The sequence below is a fragment of the Convolutriloba macropyga genome, chromosome 12 (assembly GCF_964194025.1).
Source record: "Convolutriloba macropyga chromosome 12, txConMacr16.3, whole genome shotgun sequence".
Classification (NCBI taxonomy): domain Eukaryota; kingdom Metazoa; phylum Xenacoelomorpha; order Acoela; family Convolutidae; genus Convolutriloba; species Convolutriloba macropyga.
In genome coordinates, this window is record NC_134479.1 from 31,757,942 (window position 1) to 31,783,750 (window position 25,809).

General features: G+C 36.5%; 1 protein-coding gene across 1 annotated transcript; it reads left to right on the plus strand.

The window, feature by feature from the left end:
- Window positions 1-2,182: 2,182 nt before the first annotated feature.
- On the plus strand, window positions 2,183-15,674 carry LOC142350925 (uncharacterized). The gene is made up of 3 exons (XM_075402946.1): window positions 2,183-2,365; window positions 9,065-9,311; window positions 15,390-15,674. Exons 1-3 carry the CDS (start codon window positions 2,215-2,217, stop codon window positions 15,631-15,633), a joined length of 642 nt encoding a protein of 213 aa, XP_075259061.1. The 5' UTR covers window positions 2,183-2,214; the 3' UTR covers window positions 15,634-15,674.
- The last annotated feature ends 10,135 nt before the right edge of the window (window positions 15,675-25,809 follow it).

Consider the following 25,809-nt stretch of genomic DNA (forward strand, 5'->3'; position numbering starts at 1 on the left):
GTTTTCGCAAACTGTTTGTAATTTTTTGAGAATTTCTGCGTCTTTTGTCCGTTCCTGTGGCTAAGTCTAACCAAAGACAGGTCCCAGTGATTCCATGAAAAATTTTTAGTAATTTTATGAGGATATGTTTTGTTATAAGCTTTTGATTTTTTAGACTTTTGAATATATCTGTTTTAAAAATTGTTGATTGATTCTTGAATTTCGCCTAACTTTTTCTTCTTGTCGACTTGTTATCTAATCTCATTAAGGAAAACTTCCATCTGAAGTAGTTATAAAAAAAGTTAGTTTATGTAGGTAAGCTTTTATCTGATTGCATTTTGGCGTTGTTAATAGGTTCTTTTAAATTTAGATATTGAGTTCTTGCCGTGAAATTTTTGTTTTTGCTTATTTTGTTGCTTGTTTTTTTTTCTCGTAGTCTTATTAAAAGCAGACCTTTTGAGCGCTGTAATGAGGGATGGCATTATGTAACTTAATTAGTAGTTAAGTTTTGTAACGATTTTTTTTTACTCGAACATCTATTTTTGTTATCGCTTCATTTGGTTGACAATTGAGTCAAAAATGTAGATGAGCTCGGGTCGGTAAATCATGCGCAAACGGACATTAACGAAACTCTTTGTCAGAACTTGTTTTCATTCCTTAGAAGCGTCAAGTTTATATGTTTGTTTGGCTTGCAATGTTCAATTGATCTGCTGCTCAAATCAAAAGTTCTTAAGTTCTTAACTTTTGAATGATTATTGCTTTTTATCTTGCTTTGGTTTTTATTTAGTCGTCTGACGTTATTCTCGTTCTATTTTTGATTAAACAACAGAGAAGCAGAAAAAGTTTAATTTTTCGAATAACTTTGTTTTCACTCTAACACCATTGCTCGAGTTCAATCACTCGCTCTCTCCTTTCTTGGAAGAGGTTTTAGGTCATTTGCATGACTAAATTTTGATCATACTAGACATTTTTTTTTCAACAAAATAAATTTAACACTTTAAAATTTATGTTAGTTAGAGGTCAAAGAAACTCATTTGTGTAATGAAGGTTTCTATTAAAAAAGCTGCACTATAGGGTGAGTAAACAATGAAAAAGTCATATCAACTTATCTATGAATGTTTCCTCCAAAGTTTATGAGGCGGCATTAATGATTTCGTCAGCTAGTATCTCTATCTGTTCTACCTGTATTTAACGGCCCGCATGTCTTTTTTGCAGCTATTTCGGAAATCTGTCGGCTTTAGTTTTCAATATAAATCGCTGCAGAGATTTATAATAGGCTTTATTACCATAAGCGAAGTTGTCCCCCAATATATAAAGCTACAATCAGACCTCTCCGACTGAAAACGAGCCCAGCTGTTGTTTGACAACAATTCATTTGACATTTGTCAGTTAAGTTTGAAGTTTTCTTTTTTCTAACTTTAGGTTGTTACATTTCGATACAACAGCGCATGGAAACGCTTCTCTTTACTACGAATTGAAACAATTGTGCGATGTTTCTACGTTATACGAAGACTCATGCCCTAATGTGGTTAATCACGACACACTTGGGTTTCCCGAAACATTCAGAGTGCAGTTTCGATCATTCCAAAACGAGACAGGAATCCATCTCGGCTTCTTTTCCCTCTTATAGAACTTTAAGTTTTACATAAAACGGTTTGAAAGGTGTTTGAAAGTGCAATCACTTGTATATTGTTGGTACAATAAAGCGTGGGATAGATTAAATAGAAGCCCTACTTGTTGAAAAAATCTTGGCCTGAAAGATGAAGTATTGGAAAAACAAGTTTAAACGTCAGTTCGAGAGTTTATAAAGTTTGGTGTAATATTGTGGGAGACTAGGACTGCAAGTTTTTGGTCCCAAGTCCATATAAGAGATATACAAGTGTATGTTAGAAGTATATATATATATATATATATATAGATTTATTTGCGGCTTTCGTTGCAAGGGCATCGCATCGATTATCTTCAGTTTTTGTCGATCAAATTTCCGGCCTTTGAAGAAGAAAACTAACGCTTTTTAGGTTCAAAATTGACAAAAACCACTGAAACCTGCGAAACATAGATAAGGGCGTTGATCGGTTTGGAGAACAGACAAAAATTGACGATTTCTTACGTTTATTTTAGTTGCAACTCGGGTAGTGTATTAATTTTAATAGCTGACAAAAAGGGAAGAGAAAAATTGCCTGTCCAACAGTCTTCGCGGAACTGGAGGTTGAGCGAAAACCAGGAAAACAGAAAATGGAGGTGAAGAGTTTGAAAAGGGGTTACTTCGAAGATCTCTTCTACATGACATTCACAGGACTCGATGGACACTATGCAATCCCTTCATACGCTACTGAGAACTACGATCGCATGATTAGGACACTTAGAGAGTTGCAACACGAAAGCAGTAAGAAAATGCTCTCTTTGTTTATGTATAGGTTACGTGACTCTGATGAAGTTACTAAAACGTTCTACAATTAATTGAGAGCCGCTTGGTGGTTCTAGAAGGAAGTTGCCACTGCTGGGATCTGGCTTTTTAAATAATGCACGTTCGTGTAGCAAGAGTTCATTAACAAATATATTCTTTCTAGGTTGATATCGCAAACCAAAAACAATTGTGATAAAACGATTTCAAAACCGAAATGTCACCTGGTAAGGTTGTGTCAGGCCATTATGACTTTTGATAAGACCGTTTCAGGACAAAATAAGCACTGATCGACCCTTCTTCAGCATAATCCATCAGTAACAAGACTCAAAAAAATATTTGCCCGGGTCGAGAAAAAAATGGGGGGGGGGGTGTCAGATAAGCAGTGAAAAGTTGTTTTTTTCTCCGCTAAATTCGTACATATTTTTGCGGTGAAATGCGGCGAAATTATGTAATTTCACTGCTAGAGTAAGCAGTGAACTTACAAAAACCCACCACAGTTCACCCCTTACTACAAATTACATGGCCAACACGGATTCCAACCTCTCACCTGCTGGATGTCACCCACTGCGCCACCTCTCATTAAACTCTCATATCCATATTTGTTTTGAATTTAAATAAATTTCTCTACTTTCTGTAAAACATGTGCGTTGATTTTTCGTAAATTCCAAAACTTACGTGAAATTTACAAAACATTTCGTGAAATTACAAAACTTAGAAGTGAAATGTGGTGATTTTTTGTAAGTTCACCGCTTACTCTAGTGATGAAATTGCATAAACTCACAGCTTAAAAAAGTTTCAAAAAGATGTATCATTATTCGTGGGTAAATTTTCCGTTCATCTTTTAATAAATGTATCTTAACTTCTTTGGATAAAAACAATTCGAAGCGCTTCACTGATTCGAATTGTTTTTTAACACGTTTTTCAACACATTTTTCTAAGCGATGAATTATATAATTTCACCACTAATTTAGGCGGCGAATTTGTTTAATTTCACTGCATTCACCGCATATCTCACATAATTTAGACACTTTTTTCAAAGTTGTGAATTTACGTAATTTCACCGCTAAAATCAGCGCTGAAATTATGTATTTTCATCGCTAACAGGCGATAAAGTTTTTTTCACCTCATTCACCGCCTGATTTATGCAATTTCAACGCATTCACCGCTTATCCTACGAAATTTTCCACATTCTCCGCTTATCTTACATAATTTTGCGTTGAATGGCCATGACACCTTGAACTGGGTGATAAGTGAGCAATGCAATCAGTTTTTTTCAATAATATACGCTTCCAATGATCAGGTTTAAGTGCAGAAATACCAAATACTCTTTTGAAGTTGGTACAAATTCTTTTGTTGGGGACGTTGCCCCGAACTTTGTTTCCTCTGAGCAACCCTGGGGTAAAAAAAAAACTGCCAAACCTTTTTTTAGTTCGACTTAACAACCTGGTTATTAGAGCTGCGAAGCTGTTAATTGCCCGGAAGTGAAACTCAGTGTGAATTATCACATGAACAGAGTACTAGCCATCCCAGAAAACAGAATATTTTTAGACTGATTTGACGCTGATTCGCTCTGACACCAATCTCCGGGTGAGCGTAACTATATTGCTGTGCTCCTGTTTTTTTTTAAATCAAAGAGTTTGAATTGTAATCGGCGTTGTCTTTTCTCAAAGACCTGTTCACACATTTTTATAATTTTTGAAGTGAAATTGAAGTGATGATGTTGGTCTCGCCGAAACAGGAAGCGGAGCGATTAAGCGCGTGGAGCGTAGGAGATTAGGCGAAAACTGTGTAAGATTTTGCTTATTTTTGTTGCCGTTAGGCAAAAGTTCTCAATAAATTAAAACCAATTAAAACACTTAACAAAGGTACTGCAATATTTACTACACGTTACTAAGTACTCAAGGACCCCTGAACATTGATGAAAAAGGATTTTAGCTTATAAAAATACAAGAAAGGATTTTTTCTATAGTAAATTTGCAGTCAGTTTAGCTCTGTCCCACAGTTATGACCGCATTTTTTGAAGTTAACCTTGTCATATTTGCTCGAAACTAATTGAACACTGACTTCAAAAAAATGAGACGATAAGATACATGCGCAAAATGATCTTTTTTACATCTTTTTACATCTTTTTACAACCAACAATAATATTGAAAAGACAATTTTGTTGACTGTTACTAACGAAAAAGTGACTCATTTAATTTTTTAAAACAAAAATGGAATTATTTTAAACAGTTCAGAGCTATATGGCAAAGGTAACAACGAAAAAAAATTTTGCTCTAATTGTGGGACATAACTAAACTGAAATGATGCAATTTTGCAATACAAAATATCTTGATATTGTTTTTTCAGAAGCTATTATCACCCTCCGACAATCATTACGGACAACTGAGTACTTTGTAGCGTCAAGCTGATCTTAAAGTAACGTCTCTTAAAACGTTTTTGCTAATTTTCTAGAAAGGGTTAACTGAAATTTTTTGCCTAACGACTATAACGGCTAAAAAAATTGGCTTCGCGTAATCGAGCTTTCGTCTAATACTCCTTCTCCCAAGCTAGTGGAATAGCTGAATATCTTTCATTTTAACTTTAAAGCAGATCCAGAAAATTGTGTTTGAACAAAAATTTTCATTCTTGCTTCTGGTTTTTTGTTCACATGCATCGATTTCACCTTAATTTTTATTCTTTTTGATTGCTCTCGAAGAACGTTTGAAGCAATTATTGTAAAGTTTTTGCGACTGTCTTCAAAACAAAATATTCATTTGTCGCTTTTGCGCTTTTGTTCTATATTTTTTTGGACTTTTTGTGACATTTTTGCAATTAAGTTCTTCATTTTTCAGTGATCTTTGTTGCTCTAATTTTGAAATATTGTTCGCTGCTTAAAAGGATTATGAGCGAAAAAAATCCTCTGTAGCTGAGTGAGTAAGATGGCAAGCTGCAAATCTGGAGGTTCACATTTGCACCCCAGTGGTTATTTTTGCTCCCATAAATCATTTACAACCTATGTCCTATCTAAATTAAATTGCTCTTGTCTGTCGCTCGAGAGCAACACATCCTGTTTTAGTCGGTTTATGTTTTCATTTCTGTTTTTGGATAATTTTCTCAGTGGTTTTCACAGTCAATTCATATTTTATTTAATGTCTATAGTCTTTGTTTTATCAATGAAAATTCTTTGAAATGTAGGTACGAACTTTTCCTGCTATATATTTTTTTTATCTTGTCATCGGACGCTTTTTTGTCTTCATTTTTTTGCTCGGGTAAGTTGGAAAAAACATTTTTTTTTCAAATGACACCTTCTTCTCATAGACGACGTTCCCGCTCGATGTGACATTGTTAACTCTCTCTAGTAAAATTTTTAGATCATTTGCGCGATTAGATTTTGATCAAACATGGATTAGATCAAGTTTGGATAAAATTTGGATTTAGGTTCCTGATAAAAATGCTTCTGTTTAATGAAACTTAACATTTCTTATTAAATTATTGCTTAATATTTCTTACATACTCTTTCGGCTTCAATAATTTTTGCAACTTATATCTGTTGTCGGTTTCTCTCTGTTTTATATGGCTCGCAAGTCTATCTGCCAGATATGAATCAAAGCCGTCCTTTTAAAAGAATAATACTTGATCTAAACAGCCGGTTATTGATTGGACGATTGTCTTGGTAATTCATTTTTCCATAGAAAAAAATTGCTCACAATCAAGCATACTTGCAAACTTGTTGTTAAAAAATTTAATCATGGGCCTCAGTTTCCGTCTGCAAAAAGATTCATTTTCTTTTTTTTTCGTTAAAAGATGATTCAAAGATAAGTTTAAAACACTGTCAATATTATTTACTATTCAGACAAATTTTGGACCAAAAATATAAAAATTTAATGGTAAAATGACAAAAAGAAAGCAATAATTCTTTGCCAGCTTTTTTTGTCCAAACAAAATTTTATCTCATTTGCTCTGACTTTGTAGCAACTATTAATTGCTCTCAAACGAAGTTTATAGCAATTATATTAGTCGTGTCGGTCTTTTTTATGCGCATTTTTTACTTGACCAATTTTTGGTCTGACCCATTTGACTTGATGTCCTCAAAAACGAGATAAACAGGTAGCGCCCAGCGGCCCCACCCACTGCGCTCACCTCACACCCCTTCAATAAAGCTAAATCTAGCCTTAATAGACCATGGCTAGCTACTGACAACGCCAACCGCTCGCCGGTCGTTTGAGAGCAATTTGCCCGACGTGAGTCGAATATGTTATTAGTTTTTTAATCTTTTTGCAAAGCGAAGACGAGTATTGGCATTAACAAGGGTTTTTTGACTGAAATAAGTCTAAGAGAAGAATTGTAAATTCTCTCTTTTCGAGCTACTGCCCCTGTTTTTGAACGTTGACTTCTGTTTTCTGAAACTGACCTTCATCAATAGCTTCATTTGTAACGCAAAAAAAAACTGCTGCTAATATTCAAAGTGGAAAGGTCATTTTTGAAAACTTTGGTCCCACATAAATCCTTTATTCATATCTAAACTACAGATCAACTGAATACTAGAAATACCCTGCCTATCACTCCCCCGCACGACCATCTACATACCCCCTACATTCCCACCTCAACAACCCCTACACCTACCCAACAACTACGCCTTACCTGCCTACCCATTGGACCCCAATCTACACGACAACCTGCACCGACCCGTTCCTTAGTCCCCCTCCCCACGCCTACCCCGCCCCACCACCACCACCGCCACCACCACCACCAAACTATCCGTGACCTCCTATGTAACTCCCCTCATACGTACGCCCCCACCCCCACCCCGCCCCCCATATACACCTACCGCCGGATTCTCAATCAAAATTGGTTGTTTTTTACTATAAGTTGCTGTGTTAGTTTTTTTATATTACTGAAATAGATTTTTTTTCTTCATGTGCTTTTATTGAAGACCTCTTCGAACCATTTCCGGTTTTCTTAACATTTTTAAGTGAAATTGGCTTCATCAATTTTCATCTGAACCTTTTGAGTTTTATTCCTCAAGAACGGGATACACAAGTAACGCACGCAAGGTATTAGGCTCTTTTAGATCCTTACGCCTTGCTGGTTTCTGGGAAAGTGATTCATTAAACTATATGAGCAGACAAATTTTCTTTACCTGATTTTAATTTACCTGTCTTATCAAATTTGACAACCTCAGTCACCCCCTTTCGACACCCCCCGCCAATAACTACCACTCACCCACCTTTACCCCCTCTCCCCCCCCCCAAAAAAATATGTCCAGCTCCCTCCATCTCTCCCAACCTTACACCTTCCCCCCTCCCCCCTCTCGTCCAGCTCTCCCAACCTTACCCCGCCCCTCCACCTCTTGACCCTGCTCAAAAGTTTGACCCCCCAATCTACTCCACTCACCCCCTCCCAATACTATCATCCTTAAGATCTAGATAGCTACTATCTAAACCAACTGTGCCATTCGTTTGCGAGCACTTGATCGACGTTATTTGGTTATGTTTATTGTTTCAATGTTTTGTGTTTGGTTAGTCCAACGATTATTCAATAATTTTTATAGAATATTTTGACTTGCAAAAGCTATTTTCATACTTCGCTAAGTCTGCTCAAAATGATTTAAAACAACAGTTGCTCATCAAAGCAACCTAAAATTCCAAATGTTTTTTCCAAAATTTCATTTCTCGCTAGTCCTTTTTTGTTCGCATGTGGCATTTTGACATTGATTTTCTTTTTTTTTTAATTTTTATGTGATTTTTTAGAAATGGTTTTCCCAGTTCACTCATAGTCCGTTCTAGGTCTGGTTGTTTGCTTGAAAATTTTTTGAATTGTACATCAGGACTTGTCCTGCTATGATTTTTTACTTCGTCGAACAAAAAAAAGTGTTTCGCTTTACCTCATTTTGCCGCTTTTTCACCATTTTGCTTGAAAACTTTTTGACTTCTCTAGGCTAGTTTCTCTTTTATTTCGTTCTGCTAAAAGTGAATTTGAACATCAGTTGCTAAGCAAAGCAATTCAAAATGAACAGATTCGGTATAAAAAATTGAAGTCAGAGATAGAAACGGGATAAACCCATGAAGCCCAATTTTAGATGCCCGCTATTTGAACGTCGTTCCTGTAAGTCTTATTTACCATTTCTAATGCTTATTGGTATTGATAGTAGCCCCTGTAGCCTCTCTCTAAGAAACAGAAGTATGTTCGACTACGAAATGCCATCGAAAGAAATCGGACTTAAAAAATGTTTTTGAAAAAAAAATCCTTTTTTTTTCAATATCTTCTATTCTTTCAATTCCAATCATGCTTATTGGAGTCAACGGCGGCTATTTTCCGGCAATCTGTCGGGTATGTTTTGGATTTAAAACAAATTGAGACCAACATTACAGACAAAAAACAACGATAATCGACACTTCTTACGTCAAATACCGACAAAAACGATGATAACCGAGATTTCCTACATAAAAAACCGACGAAATTCAACAAAATTCGACAAAAAAACGACGCTTCTTGCGTCGATTTCGTCGCATTTTTTCAACTCGGCAGGTTTTGATGTCACTCTTCAGTTTTTTTTTATATGCATGACGTCATTTGTTACGTTTAATTGAGTTTTTAATGAATTGATTATTAATTTTTGCGTAAAACGCTTACCTCACTTTTATGAAGGAAGTTCAATTTTATTTAGCTTTATCAGTTTCCTGATTGGTGTTTTAGAAAAAGTTCCCGCTGATTTTCTGCTGAAGTATGCGTTTAAAAGCCGAAACGGACCTCCCGCGACCCTTCTGATGCATCACCTAAAGTTCATATTGGAAATGTTTGAACTTTCTACTGGCAACGCGATTGAAACTAAATATGCGTTTGAATTGCTCCGGCTGCTACATATTATACATTTGATTGAATACGATGCATCGGGAAGAATTGGCCACTTTCCTGTAATGCGACGGATGCACCAATTTCTCAAGTAAGCTTATGAAATAAATACGCTCCACACAAAATGACCATGAGAAGACCATTTTTGACATATGACCATGTAAACACCATGCTTGACACAAAATACCATTGAAAAAAATATTTGTGGCCCAAAATGCCGGTGAAAAGACCATTCTCGACACAAAATGACCATGAAAAGACCATTTTCGACCTAAAATGACCATGACAAGAACATTTTTGACCTAAAATGACCATGAAAAGACCATTTTCGACATAAAATGACCGTGAAAAGACCATTTTCGAAGACCTAAAACGACCATGACAAGACCATTGTCGACATATGACCATGTAAACACCCTGCTTGACACAAAATATCAAGGAAAAAACAATTCGTGGCCCAAAATGACCGTGTAAACACCACGCTTGACACAAAATGCCAATGAAAAAAGTATTTGTGGCCCTAAATGACCATGCTAAACCCAAATTGACCATGAAAAGACAATTTTTGGCATAAAATGACCATGAAAAGACCATTTTCGACCTAAAATGACCATGACAAGCAAATTTTTGACAAAAATGACCATGAAAAGACCATTTTTGACATAAAATGACCATTAAAAAAACCATTTTCGACCTAAAATGACCATTAAAAGACCTTTTTCGAACTAAAATGACCATGACAAGACCATTTATGACCTAAAATGACCATTAAAAGATCATTTTCGACATATGACCATGTAAACACCATGCTTGACACAAAATATCAATGAAAAAACAATTCGTGACCCAAAATGACCGTGTAAACACCATGCTTGACATAAAATATCAATGAAAAAACAATTCGTGGCCCAAAATGACCGTGTAAACACCATGCTTGACACAAAATGCAAATAAAAAATATTTGTGGCCCTAAATGACCGTGAAAGGACCATACTTGACCCAAATTGACCATGAAAAGACCATTTTCGACATAAAATGACCATGAAAAGACCATTTTCTGCCTAAAATGACCATGACAAGACCATTTTTGACATAAAATGACCATGAAAAGACCATTTTTGACATAAAATGGCCACAAAAAGACCATTTTCCACCTAAAATGACCGTGAAGAGACCATTTTCGACGACCTAAAATGACTACGAAAAGACAATTTTCGACCTAAAATGACCGTAAGAAGACCATTTTCGACGAACTAATATGACCACGAAAAGACCATTTTTGGCCTGAAGCGACCATGAAAAGACCATTTTCGACATATGACCAGACTATGATCAGACTCAAGTGCGCTAGAAGAGGCTATGATCAGACCCAGTTGCTCTTGACGCATTTATGGTAGGACCCAGTTGCGCTTGTAGCCATTTATGAATAGACTGAAGCGGATTCAAGAACAGTTCTGATCAGACTCAAGTGCGCTCGAAATATTCTGATCAGAGAAAGATTTTACTTATGAACAAATCTCTTAATTTTGCTATGATATACTAATTTCATAAAAACTGATGTTTGCAGTATTTAATTCATCTAAGGAAAAATCAATTATAAAACTTTTGCTCAAGAAAATGAAACCCAACTGTTGAGAACAAGGTTTATTTAGTGTACCGTTTAGTGTATACTTCTGAATCAAAGGATAAATTTAGACAGCTTTGCATAAAAAACATTGTGGTGTCTAGTTGATCAAAATTCCCTCTGAAGGGGACCGGTGTTTGCTATCAGCTAGACTTCCTTTTTTTGATCAGAGCTATCGGACTTTAGATGAATTATCTGATCAGAACGCTGCTCTATTGTTGCCTCTTGGCAGAGCCAACATCTCTCAGTAAAAAAACAAAAAATGAAATATAAAGCTCGAAATGGTCCCTGATCAGACCCAATTGCGTTCGAAAACAGTTCTGATTAGGTCCAAGTGCTTTCAAAGAGTTTAATGATCAGACCCAATTCCGCTGGATGCCGCCTCTGATCAGACCAAAGTGCGCTCGAAGAGGTAATGATCAGACCCAAATGAGCTCGAATTGGCCTCTGATCAGACCCAAGTGCGCGCGAATTCGCCTATGATCAGACTTTTCAGACCAAAATGACCTCTGATCAGACCATCTCCAGACCATCGACCAGACTGTAGTGCGCTCGAACTACCATCCAGACCCTGTAATTTTGGTCTGAGAACACACGGGTGTGCACTCGACTGGGTCTGATCATAAACCAATTTGGGTCTGGACCTCAACCTGGGTTGCACTCTAAACAGTTCACATAAAGTTACCTGAAAAGTTTAACTGAAAATACCTGAACAGTGAAGGAAGATATGTCTCACCTGAACTCCACCTGAACACCCCTGAATATAAACTACCTGAAAATTTCAGTTATCACGGCCTGAATTATTACCAGAAATTAGCAGAAACCTACTAAGAAAAATTAATTTAACTGTAGCTGTAAAATCTGATGTTCAACACAGATTGAGGTCCAAACCCAAATTGGTTTAAGATTAGACCCAGTCAAGCGCACACCCGTGTGTTTTCTAGACCAAAATTACAGAATTTGGACGGAAATTCGAGCGCACCACAGTCTGGACGATGGTCTGGAAATGGTCTGATCAGAGGTAGTTTTGTTCTGAAAAATCTGATCATAGGCCAATTTGAGCGCACTTGGGTCTGATCATAACCTTTTCGAGCGCACTTGGGTCTGATCAGAAATGTTTTTGAAAGCAATTGGGTCTGATCAAGGACAAATTCGAGCGCCTTATTTTTTCATTTTTTGTTTCTTTTTAACTGAGATGTAAGCTTTGACAGGAGGTAACAATAAAGCAGCGGTCTGATCAGAGACTCATCTAAAGTCCGATAGCTCTGATAAGAAGAAAGGAGTCCCACTGATAGCAAAGGGCGGTCCCCGTTCAGATGAAACTTTGATCAACTGGAGACCACGACGTTTCTTAGGGAAAGCTGTCTAAAATCATCCATTGAATCAGAAAAATACACTAAACGGTACACTAAATAAAATTTGTTCTCAGCAATTGAGTTTTGTTTTCTTTGGCAATATTTTTATTATTGATTTTTCCTTAGATGAATTAAATACTGCAAACATCAGTTTTTATGAATTGAATATATTATAGCAGAATTAAAAGATTCAATCATAAGTAAAATCTTTCTCTGATCAGACTGTTTCGAGCGCACTTGAGTCTGATCATAACCTCTTCGAGAGCACTTGAGTCTGATCATAGTCTGATTGAGGTCTGGGCAATGGTCTGAACTTGAGTCTGGACCATGGTCTGAAGGTGGTCTGATCAGAACGCCTTTGGTCTGAAAAGTCTAATCAGAGACCCTTTGTGTCTAGAAAATCTGATCAGAGGTTTCTTGGGTCTGGAAAGTCTGATCACGGTTAGTTTCCGTTTGGAAAGACTAATCAGAGGTAATTTCGGTCTGCAAAGTCTGATCAGACAAATTTTTTGGGTCTGGACCTCCAGCTGGGAAGTGAAGCGCCCAGAAATTTTCATAGAAATTCAGGCCAAAGCCATATCTTGAAAATTGTCAGAGTTTTGAAACTCACTCCACGCTCAAACGTTTATCAGAATATTCCACGATAAACACACAAATGTCATTAAATGAATTTATATGTTCGAAAAGAAAATATTGGACAGGCGCAGTTGTAGCGAACCAAGTAATTCAAACTAAAAACAACAAAATGATGGATCAGCAACTCTTTCAAGAACCAATGATCCAAAAAGCAAAGACAAAAAACAGAAAAACATTGGTAATGTTGATTTTAGTTGGAACATTGTTAGAAAACTGGTAATGAGGAGTAGACAATTAGTTCAATTTTTTTTAAAAAAAGGCGCAGGCTGTCAATATTAAAATTTACGAATATTAGCAAATTAATATAGCTGTGGTCATGAAATGGGGGGGGGGCAATTTTGCCATATTTTAATAGTAATCTCGGGTTAAATTTTCACTTAATTATATTTTGCAGGTGTTTCCGCCATTTAATTCACGAATGGAAATTCTACTCAGCAGCATGGGCAACTCCAGCTCTAATAGAAAAGTACGAAAAATTCGTCTAAACTAATCCATTGAATCAGAAATATACACTAAACGGTACACTAAATAAAATTTGTTCTCAACAGTTGAGTTTTGTTTTATTTAGCAATATTTTATTAATGATTTTTTTCCTTAGCTGAAATAAATACTGCAAACATCAGTTTTTATGAAATGAATATATTATAGCCTGAATTAAAAGATTCGATCATAAGTAAAATCTTTCTCTGATCAGACTGTTTCGAGCGCACTTGAGTCTGATCATAACCTCTTCTTGCGCACTTGAGTCTGATCATAGTCTGATTGAGGTCTGGGCAATGGTCTGAAGGTGGTCTGATCAGAATGCCTTTGGTCTGAAAACCCTAATCAGAGACCCTTTGTGTCCAGAAAGTCTGATCAGAGGTATCTTGGGTCTGGAAAGTCTGATCAGGGTCAATTTCCGTTTGGAAAGACTGATCAGAGATAATTTCGGTCTGGAAAGTCTGATCAGACGAACTTTCGGGTCTGGACCTCCAGCTGGGAAGTGAAGCGCCCAGAAATTTACATAGAAATGTAGGCCAAAGCCATATTTTGAAAATTGTCAGAGTTTTGAAACTCACTCCACGCTCAAATGTTTATCAGAATATTCCACGATAAACACACAAATGCAATTAAAAGAATTTACATGTTTGAAAAGAAAATATTGGACGGGCGCAGTTGTAGCAAACCATGTAATTCAAACTAAAAACAAAAATGATGGATCAGCAACTCATTCAAGAACCAATGTTCCAAAAACCAAAGACAAAAAACAGAAAAACATTGGTAATGTTGATTTTAGTTGGAACATTGTTAGAAAATTGGTAATGAGGAGTAGACAATTAGTTCAATTTTTTTTTAAAAAAGGCGCAGGCTGTCAATATTAAAATTTACGAATATTAGCAAATTAATATAGCTGTGGTCATGAAATGGGGGGGGGCAATTTTGCCATATTTTAATAGTAATCTCGGGTTAAATTTTCACTTAATTATATTTTGCAGGTGTTTCCGCCATTTAATTCACGAATGGAAATCCTACTCAGCAGCATGGGCAACTCCAGCTCTAATAGAAAAGTACGAAAAATTCGTCTAAACTAATCCATTGAATCAGAAATATACACTAAACGGTACACTAAATAAAAATTGTTCTCAACAGTTGAGTTTTGTTTTATTTAGCAATATTTTATTAATGATTTTTTTCCTTAGCTGAAATAAATACTGCAAACATCAGTTTTTATGAAATGAATATATTATAGCCTGAATTAAAAGATTCGATCATAAGTAAAATCTTTCTCTGATCAGACTGTTTCGAGCGCACTTGAGTCTGATCATAACCTCTTCGAGCGCACTTGAGTGTGATCATAGTCTGATTGAGGTCTGGGCAATGGTCTGAAGGTGGTCTGATCAGAACGCCTTTGGTCTGAAAACCCTAATCAGAGACCCTTTGTGTCCAGAAAGTCTGATCAGAGGTATCTTGGGTCTGGAAAGTCTGATCAGGGTCAATTTCCGTTTGGAAAGACTGATCAGAGATAATTTCGGTCTGGAAAGTCTGATCAGACGAACTTTCGGGTCTGGACCTCCAGCTGGGAAGTGAAGCGCCCAGAAATTTACATAGAAATTCAGGCCAAAGCCATATTTTGAAAATTGTCAGAGTTTTGAAACTCACTCCACGCTCAAATGTTTATCAGAATATTCCACGATAAACACACAAATGCAATTAAAAGAATTTACATGTTTGAAAAGAAAATATTGGACGGGCGCAGTTGTAGCAAACCATGTAATTCAAACTAAAAACAAAAATGATGGATCAGCAACTCATTCAAGAACCAATGTTCCAAAAACCAAAGACAAAAAACAGAAAAACATTGGTAATGTTGATTTTAGTTGGAACATTGTTAGAAAATTGGTAATGAGGAGTAGACAATTAGTTCAATTTTTTTTAAAAAGGCGCTGGCCGTCAATATTGAAATTTACGAATATTAGCAAATTAATATAGCTGTGTTCATAAAATGGGGGGGGGCAATTTTGCCATAATTTAATAGTAATCTCGGGATAACTTTTCACTTAATTATTTTCTGCAGGTGTTTCCGCCATTTAATTCACGAATGGACAGCCTACTCAGCAGCATGGGCAACTCCAGCTCGAATAGAAAAGTACGAGAAATTCGTGTGCGATGTCTACCACGGAGTCTACTGGAAACGTTGCAATGTCACAAATTACATGCTCCCTCAAAACCAAGGCGTGATTTGTGACCGATATCGGAATAAAATGAAGGAAGAACTGTTGGCTAACGAGTTTAACAAGTTCATTGATGCCAATTACTAGCAATGACATGGCTCAAAATTCCGTCGATTTGTGAACCTCCTGCTCTCCCAACCCATAATTATGAACAATTGTTTTGTTTTCATTAGGCTGTGAGAAGAACAAATTAATGAACGTGCTTGTGCTCTAGCGATGAACTTTGCGATATAATAAGAGATAAGCCTTCCAAGACAAGCAAATCACGATAAAAGTGAGAAAAAGGTTTGTTATAGTGAAAATTCGAAAGTCGATAAAGCGAAAAAAAAAAACATTTGTATTAAGTAGCATGTGCCGTTAGCAACATAATCAAGAGAACGGTGAGAGAGCATAAAAAGCAATCTGAACAGGGTAGTTTCAATTTATTTATATTTTTTTCATGGGGGGTGAGAATTGAAAAGAACATGAGATTTTACAAGGGGATTCTATGAGAAGCTATGATTGAGGTGAAGACAAAAAAAATATTTCTTTCATAAAACAAATTCTTTCATAAAACTTTTTCTTCTGTTTCGCTTAACTATTGAATTTATCTGATGTAATTGTCACTTGATTGTTAATTAATTGTTAACTTTATGAGTTCAAACTTTCGGATTCGCTCTGCAAACGAAATTTTGAGCGATTACTGTACTCTTATGTGTCTTTACTATGCAAAATTTCTGATGGAGCGTTTTTATTCTAGAACAATTTTTTGGCTTACTTGTCTCATCGATCAACTCTTTACTCTTAACTTCTTGACCTGTGCTGGATCGAACCTACGCTTATTCAAAATATAAGCAACCAAGTAATGCTGCTCATTTGGTAGTTACTATAATGAAAGCTTATCGAAAAATGAACCAATTTTTCTCACTCAAAAACCTACCATTGGTCTATAATATACCATAATAACATCATTTAGAGCCCAATAGTGAATTTATTCAAGATATTATCACTTGAAAGTAATTCAACCCACGCCAGTCGTTTGAAAGCAATTCTCCTAAAGTTAGTTAATTTATGTTATTAATAGCCGCCGTCAGTTTCTCAACGGCTATTAATTAAGCGCTCTCTTTTTAATTGCTCTCAAACGAAGTTTGTAAGTTTGTAGCAATTATATTAGTCCTGTTGGCCTTTTTATGCGATTTTTCGCTTGACCATTTTTTTGTCTGACGCTTTTAAATTTTCGTCTTAAAAAAACGGGATAAACAGGTAGCGCCCGGCGGGCATTAAGTGCTCTTAGAGCCTTTCAGCCCTGTTTCAGCTCAAACAGTTTTGGAGACTTATACTTATGGTGTGAAGGGCGGTTCTTAGAGGTTGAAGACCCCCCCCCACTGGTGACCGCCCACTATTGCCCCCACACCACACCCGCGCGCTGATACCCCCACACCCACCCTAATGTTGCACCCCCACACCCCCCCCCCCCCCCCCGAATCAGCCCTCGGTGCAAACCCAATTTTGTTACTAACAATTTTTTTGGGACATGGAAAAGTTTTTCAACTTTTTAATGTCACATGTTGCGGATGCAACTTCAAGATGGCTAAATACGGAAGTTAAGATGATTTGCCGCAAAAAACTTGACTTTATGTCCCACATTGCTAACTGTCAGTTACCAAAAACATGGAAACAAAGCATCTGAATTTGACTTTTTCAATGCTAGAAATAAATTTTCACTACATATTAATGGTAACTAACCGACCTTCAACCTTCTGATGTTACAATTACAGACGCTAACGATTACGTGGTTGTGACAAGAGCAGACAACGATCTCCTGCATGGATTTTTTACTGGAATCAGATGTCACCAAGAACAATTTTTTTTGGAAGTTGGGTTTCAGACGTCACCCCTACAAGAGGTTCTAGTTTTTTTACTGGTTTCAGACGTCACCAGCAGAAGTCCGCCCGAGGTCTCAGACGCCACCTCTGATGTCCTGTTCCCCGGTTAGATCGAGCCAAAAATCTCTAATTTTTTCGACAAAAAGCCACCAAAAAATTGAAATTTGTCCCCCAAAAACCTGTTTTCTGCTACTATAACACCTCGATTGATAAACTTTGACTAGTTTTATTTTTCTAATAGCAAGTAAAAGCAATTTAACTACTTTGAAAGGAAAATTTGGCGAGAAAATGGCCAAAAGTCAGAAAAACGGTCGCAAAATCAGAAAAACCAAAAAATCCATTTTGATTTTCTGATTGCATATTCTAAGGAAATACCAAAAAAGCCTTCGAACTATTTTTTTTTTAGCTAGTTTTCAAATAGCGAGAAGGCCATTCTAGTCGATATGTCATACTGGAGTCTTAGAAACAAGAAATGTTAGGAAATTTTTTCTGAAATCAGAAAAATGAAAAAACCCATTTTGATTTTCTGGCACCATATCTTATTGATTCACAAAATAAACTCTTAAACTATCTCTTTGAGTTAGTTTTGCAGTAGCCAGAAAGCTATTTTGGTCGATATTGTATACTGAGTCATCAAAAACGAGAATTGTTAGAAAATTTTTTCTGAAATCAGAAAAATCAAAAAACCCATCTTGATTTTCTGACCCCATATCTTATTGATTCACAAAATAAGCTCTTAAACTATCTCTTTGAATTAGTTTTGCAGTAGCCAGAAGGCTCTTTTGGTCGATATTGTATACTGAGTCATCAAAAACGAGAATTGTCAGAAAATTTTTTCTGAAATCAGAAAAATCAAAAAACCCATTTTGATTTTCTGGCCCCATATCTTATTGATTCACAAAATAAACTCTTAAACTATCTTTGTGAGTTAGTTTTGCAGTAGCCAGAAAGCTATTTTGGTCGATATAGTATACTGAGTCATCAAAAACGAGAATTGTCAGAAAATTGTTTGTGAAATCAGAAAAATCAAAAAACCCATTTTGATTTTCTGACCCCATATCTTATTGATTCACAAAATAAACTCTTAAACTATCTTTGTGAGTTTGTTTTGCAGTAGCCAGAAAGCTATTTTGGTCGATATAGTATACTGAGTCATCAAAAACGAGAATTGTCAGAAAATTGTTTGTGAAATCAGAAAAATCAAAAAACCCATTTTGATTTTCTGACCCAATATCTTATTGATTCACAAAATAAACTCTTAAACTATCTTTTTGAGTTAGTTTTGCAGTAGCCAGAAAGCTATTTTGGTCGATATAGTATACTGAGTCATTAAAAACGAGAATTGTCAGAAAATTGTTTGTGAAATCAGAAAAATCAAAAAACCCATTTTGATTTTCTGACCCCATATCTTATTGATTCACAAAATAAACTCTTAAACTATCTTTGTGAGTTAGTTTTGCAGTAGCCAGAAAGCTATTTTGGTCGATATAGTATACTGAGTCATCAAAAACGAGAATTGTCAGAAAATTTTTTCTGAAATCAGAAAAATCAAAAAAAACCATTTTTATTTTCTGACCCCATATCTTATTGATTCACAAAATAAACTCTTAAACTATCTTTGTGAGTTAGTTTTGCATTAGCCAGAAAGTTGTTTTAGTCGATATAGTACACTGGAATCTCAAAAAATAAGAAAGATCAGGAATTATTTAAAATTTTTTCTGAAGCCAGAAAAATAAAAAAAAAATCCTTTTGATTCCTGACCTTATATACTGTCTATTTGAAGTTTGAACTCTTATGCTAGCCCTGTGAGTTAATTTTACACTGGAAAGAAAGCTATTTAGGTCAGTACATCGAATTGTGATCTCAATAACGCGAATTGCCAAGAAAACTTTTTTGAAATCAGAAAAAAAAAATTCGAAAAATAGTTTATATTTCTGACTACACATCGCCTTGAAAGCAAACCAAGTTGTCAAACTAGCCCCCTGATTTACCGTGCAATTGCCGAAGGTTGATATTTAGTTGATATATGAGTCAGCCTCAGAAAAAAAAAGAGAAGTTAAAAAGGCCTTTCGAAAAAAGAAAAGAAAAACGGTTTCGATTTTTTCGGACTGCACAAAAAAAACCTAAATTGTGAATCAAACAGTCTAACTCATTTTTTGAGTAAGATTTTGAAATTGTCTCAAAATTTTTCTTTTCGAATATATTATATCCGGAGTCTGGAATTAATAAGAGTTACAGAAAAAAGTTCGAAACAGGTTTCTTTAAAAAAAGAAAACACTTATTACAAAATCCCAAGAACACCTCCGATAAAGAAAGCAAAACACATAAAACAACTTCCCAACTAGAATAAAGCTTTGATTTTTTGAAAGATTTGCAAAACGATATATATAAAACATAGCCTTCAGCAGAAAAAAAAGCAAAAAGTTTTCCCCTGTTAACTTTAAGAACCGTTTAATTTTTTCCTTGTCCGCGGTCACAAACGTCACCGAGAAGAAGTCCCTATTCCCCTGCTGGTCTCAGTAGTCACCAATCAGAAGAACAAATTTTGCACGGTTCCAGTAGTTACCGAGAAGAAATCGATAATTTTTACTGGTTTCAGAAGTCACCATTGTGAAATGAGAAGCCTTTTCTTTTTGGTATCAGTAGTCACCCCATTTAGAAGATTTCAATTATTTCAAGAAGAGCAAAACATCTCTCAAGAACCTCAAGCAGTTCTACACAGTAAAGTCTTTAGTGGGTTTTCCTAAATCAACACAGAGACAACTCAACAACCAACGTTTTTTCTTGTAACCCTCGTTGCCTAGTCGCTCCGCAAAAAAAAGAAAAAAAAAGAAAAAAAATAATATATTTTTTTTCAGCAACCTCCTTTTGGGCCTCTCGTAAAAATAAAATAGTAGGAACTAATTGTTTTTGCATACATTCAGGGAGAAAGCACAAACTAACCATTACAGTCATTGTCCGAAGAAAAAAAACTATTTGAAAACAAAAAAGAAAATCTATTCGTAGCAGTTATTTGGTCCTGCAAAAAAAAAGACGATAAACGTTCGAAAGATTTTTTTTTCTTTTTTAGCAAATAAAATCTACTATATTTAGCACCACCACAACCTTAGGATTTTTGTTTTTGAAAATATTTGCGTCGCTGAACTTTTATAGGAAATTTTTGGCTGATTAACCAAATTAGATTTTGACATCAAAAGTTCGTCGCTCCGGTTTTTAGCCGTTTTCATTTTAACCTGAAAGACAAGCATAACAACAACAACAACAGAGATCAAAGATGTCGCAAAGGAACAACGACGAGTGTCAGTTTGCAGTGAACATGTTTAAATCAACGGAAAGTTCTTTGAAAAGCCAGCTTGATTTGTTGCAGAAGGCAATAGACGATAGAAAGAGCTTCCGATCATTAAATCTACTGATAAGCAGAGCCAAAACGCTGCAAACAGAATTGGACAAGAAGACAGAAGCAGTGTTGAGGGCGAAGCCTCACCAGAGTACAACAACTTCGATTCTCGACAGACAGAAAGCCTTAACATCCAGACTGCAGCAATCCGAACTGGAAATTGACACATTGGACGATGATGGTCTATTAAGCCAGTCCTCAACAAGATTTCGCGATGACGTCACAATTCCTTCTCGCCCAAGCAGCCGACGACTGGATTCAGAACGATCAACACCAACACGCAATGTTATCATTGAAGAAACATTTGCCGAGCAAGCAGCCAGTTCACAACCGAACGACACAACAGTCTTCATTAATCCACCGCCCATTCCTCCAAGACCAATCAAGCCATCACTATTCCTGAACAACCAGCAAATCCAGGATCCTCTTATTAGCCATTTGATAAATCAACAACAAAATTTCCATCAACAGAACAGAAACCAGTTTGTTGACTCCAACTCAACACATCATGCTAGTCATTATCACCCAACGGCATCAAACACCCTAGAACAACCCAATGCTAATCATCAGCATGAAACCTTAATTTTGCCGCCTCTCAACATGTCAAACTTGGATCATCAGTTGAACCAAGAACCCAATTTCCTAACGGCAAAGGATTTAGAATTCAGCGGTTCTCAATCCAATCAAAAGCAGTTTGTTAGCCGCTTCAGTTTATCTTTGACCCCTGAAAGTCAGAGAGGCTTCCGAAACGTCAACGTACCTTGTCTAACCCTTCAAGATGAAGGTGGAAACCCATTCCTTGGCAGAGCAATTATTGACAAGCCTCTTAGTCATGGACCTGAACACGTGACAATAGATCAAAACCCTCACTCTTCTAAACAAAACTACGTTCAGCCTATGCATTATTGCTTCACAAACAATCTAAAACCAACAGAAGCTGCAAACGTAGTTTCGGATGTCCAGAGCTATTGTTTTTCAAAAGAACAAGATGTTCAACTCAAACCTCAAAAGCCTGAAAACAGTTTTGTGCAACGTGTCAGTTCTTTCAACATCGGTCCCAATGACCCTGTAAAAAACACAACTTTGACAAACAGCTTCCCAATTCAGGGTTTAGCAGTTCAAAGGCCTCCTGTTTACCCATATACTACCCCAGCGCAAGCAAACATCCAGTCAGTGCAGAGCGATCTACAACTTCTTACAACGCAGCCCACAACCTCTCAAGAAGCGAACAAACCAGTCCATAGCTTCAATCCGGCTACTCAAACCAGTATGGTGGATATTGGTCAGAACAACACAAACGCTTATTTATCATATCCTTTACCCATTAAGAACATGGCAGCTGAACCCGCTGTAAATCAAAGTCATTCAAACGACGAAATTTCGCAGTTGCGACCTCCCCCTCAACCTAATCTTTATCCAACTAACATCTTGCCAACTTCAAGCGTAAGGCAGCATCAGGCTCCAGTGTTTGCTACAGCTGGACAATTTATCCCCTCAATGACCAATAGTGAACTTCAGCCAACATCTGTCGACCTAAAATGCTCGATCAAATTACCGCCATTAAAATTGCAAAATTTTAATGGTAACCCCATGCACTATCACGAGTGGATAAATAATTTTTTCTCAATGGTTCACAATAACATTTCAATTACTGACACACACAGAATAACCTACCTACAGAATTCAGTGTCGGGTAAGGCAAAGGATCTGATACAAGCTTACTCTTGTGATCCATCCTATTATAATACAGCCCTCAACGAGATAATGAGCCGCTTTGGCGACCCTTCAGTTGTTGTCAACGCTTTTATCAACCAATTAGAGAGCTGGAAATGTAACTATTCTTACAACAAGCACTCCTTCATAGCATTCTCTTCATTTCTAAAGAGACTTGTCCAGGCTTTTCAGAACCTAGATTTTCAAGCCGACCTTCAATCGTCTACTTTATTGAGGAAAGCGAAGGAAAAAATTCCCCACAACTTGCTTCTTAAATGGACTGAATACACCCTGACAGAGAATGTTACAACAACTACCCTCGTTGAGTTTCAAAAATGGCTTGATGTTCAAGCAAGGGTTTATGACAAAGTAAACCAGGAAAATAGAACCAGTACCTTCACTCACAACAAAAACGGTAATTATCCTGCTGTGACAGCACAACAATCGGTTCAAGAACAGTTTAAGCAAACAACTGCAAGACAGTCTCAAAGTTACGATTTAGATCAAGGAAAGGTTAATCACAACGGCTCGAAAAATGAGCAACAGTTTGCAAACAAGCAGACAAATTGTGTTCAATGTCACAAACCGCATTTTGTTGCAACTTGTTCAGACTACCATAAATTGTCCCCTGAAGGTCGATTTCAAACTATCCAGAAAAATAGCTTGTGTACAAATTGTTTAAGTAATCAACATCGCAGAGACACTTGTCCCTCCTCGAAGCGTTGTCAAGTGTGTAATGGTTTTCACCATACAACACTACATAATCCAGCTAAACAATTCAGCAGAACACATGCCGCTTTTACTACCAGCAACGTCCAACAGCAAACTAAAACCTCAGGTCAACAAAATTGGCCATCGAAAGACGACAACAACTCACAAACGCAAAAAAGTATTGAAGCAACTCAGAATAAAATAACACAATTCAAACCCAAAAGCAATCTCAGGTATGGAAAAAATTTCGGAAATAATAATAATCAACAGTCATCGAAACGTGCGAATTTGAATGGACCTTCTACCAGCCAAAATTTCAATGTCAACCAAATATCCAGTACACCGAAATATTGGTTTGAGCAGTTACAGCTGCTGCCAGTATCCTTTATCAAAGAAGATAAAGTATTCGACACGTATGCTCTCATTGACCCCGGCAGTCAGTTTACGTTTTTATTAGATGCTGTTTCTGACTACCTGGAACTCCCACGCGAATATCAATCTTCAACTACTGTTCAATATCTAAGCGTTGATTACGAAATGCCCCTATCAAAAATAAAGCAACCAATAACAGTTTGCCCTTTCAATCAGTTTGATGAAAAGTTCCAAATATCCAGAGCCTACAGCACCCCTACATTAAACGTTAATGCAGCCAATGTCACTGAGCTAAACTATGTTTGCGATGCATTCAATGAACTTCGACACATATATTTCCCAGACATTGCCGAAGGTAAGATTGGAGCACTCCTTGGTGTCAATGCTTTTGCCTTTACGCATCTTACTGAAGTAATTCAAGGCACCAAAATCCGCCCCTTCGGAGTAAAGACAAAGCTTGGATGGACACTTGCAGGAGAGTACCTGAACACACTAGGAAACCGCTCTTCAAAATCTTCTAATAAATCGAAATTATTTTTATACCATGTCTGTCGGAAAAGTCCAGAACAACCCTTGGACAATTTGATACAAGAATTTTGGTCAATAGAGAACGATGGTACCAGAAAAGAAGATATCTGGAGGAGACTGGTCCGGGAATACCTACCGACCTTGATAAAGCGACCAAAATGGACCGAAAACGCCGGGAATTCACTCAAAGTCAACGATGTGGTGTGGATCCTGAAAGACTTTACCCCACGTGGTATTTGGCCTCTGGGAAGAGTAGAAGAAGTGTTCCCTGGACGAGATGGTAACAACAGAGTAGTTAAAGTGAAAACGGCTTACGGCACCTTCGTCCGCCCCGTGTCCGGTCTCGCCCGTGTTTTCGCTGATTAGTTTTTTTGTTGATATATTTTGCGCTCCGGTTTTAGGCAAAGGGGGTTGCATATAGTTTTATTCAATTTAATTTGGGTTTATGAATTCTAACTGGAATTGGAAACAATACTTATTTGGTGGATTTATTCGTGTTTTACCCTCTTATTCCTGTTGCCCCCGTGAAGCATGTTGCGGATGCAACTTCAAGATGGCTAAATACGGAAGTTAAGATGATTTGCCGCAAAAAACTTGACTTTATGTCCCACATTGCTAACTGTCAGTTACCAAAAACATGGAAACAAAACATCTGAATTTGACTTTTTCAATGCTAGAAATATGTTTTCACTACATCACAAATTTTAGCAACTTGTTGATAAAACTTGCTTTTTTAAAAAGTGTTGAAAATTTTTTTTCAGGTTTTTCAATCTCAAGAGCCAAAAAATCTCCTCTAGAGTTCAACAATAGGGTTACTGTATCATTTCAAGAGGCAATGGAATATCTTGCAAGATTTTAACATCACAATTTCTAGCATTTTTTGACAATTTCTGCCAATTCTTGACATTTATAGTCATTAGTCAGGTTTTTTCGAGCCTCAAGAAAACCGCCGTTAGCGTTTGATAATAAGTTAGTGGAAACCTTTTTTTGGTCATGGATTAATTTTCAACTTTTTTATATCACAAGTTTAACAGATATAATGGAATGTTTTTCAAGGTTTTATTATCCCGAATTTAATCATTTTTTTTTTGAAAAAATTGGAATTTTTCATGTTTTTGAATTATTCCTGCACCAGGTGTCCTGGAAACTCCAGTATTGTTTGATAATAAAATGCTACGAAGTTCATAGACAGAGTTAATGGGTTGGTGATCAATTGTTGACGACTCCAGTTTCATAATTCTTGTATAAATTTTAAAAAATTAAGTTTTTGGCCAGTTTTCATCATGTTTCAAGTTTATGGACCTCTATGAGCCAATGAAACTATTTCAGGCTTGATTCAACAGAATGAATCTTAAGATAGTATTATTAATAGCCGCCCTCATCTTCTCAGCACCCTATTATAGCGCTCCTATTTTTTTTACTTCGTCGAATAAAAAAATGTTTCGCTTTACCTCATTTTGCAGCTTTTTCAACATTTTGCGTGAAATCTTTTTCAAATTCTCTAGGCTAGTTTCTCTCTTCTCTCATTCTGCTAAAAGTGATTTTGAACATCAGTTGCTCAGAAAAGCAATTCAAAATGAACAGAGTCAGTATAAAAAATTGAAGTCACAAGTAGAAACGGGATAAGCCCAATTTTGGATGCCCGTTATATTAACGTCGTTCCTATAAGTCTTAGTT

Excerpts from the sequence above, each read along its gene's own strand:
- LOC142350925 (XM_075402946.1), top strand. The coding sequence starts at position 2,215 with ATGGAGGTGAAGAGTTTGAAAAGGGGTTACTTCGAAGATCTCTTCTAC. Across the intron at positions 2,366-9,064 it reads AGAGTTGCAACACGAAAGCA|AAAAAGTTCCCGCTGATTTT; the intron begins GTAAGAAAATGC and ends TTGGTGTTTTAG. Across the intron at positions 9,312-15,389 it reads CGGATGCACCAATTTCTCAA|GTGTTTCCGCCATTTAATTC; the intron begins GTAAGCTTATGA and ends TATTTTCTGCAG.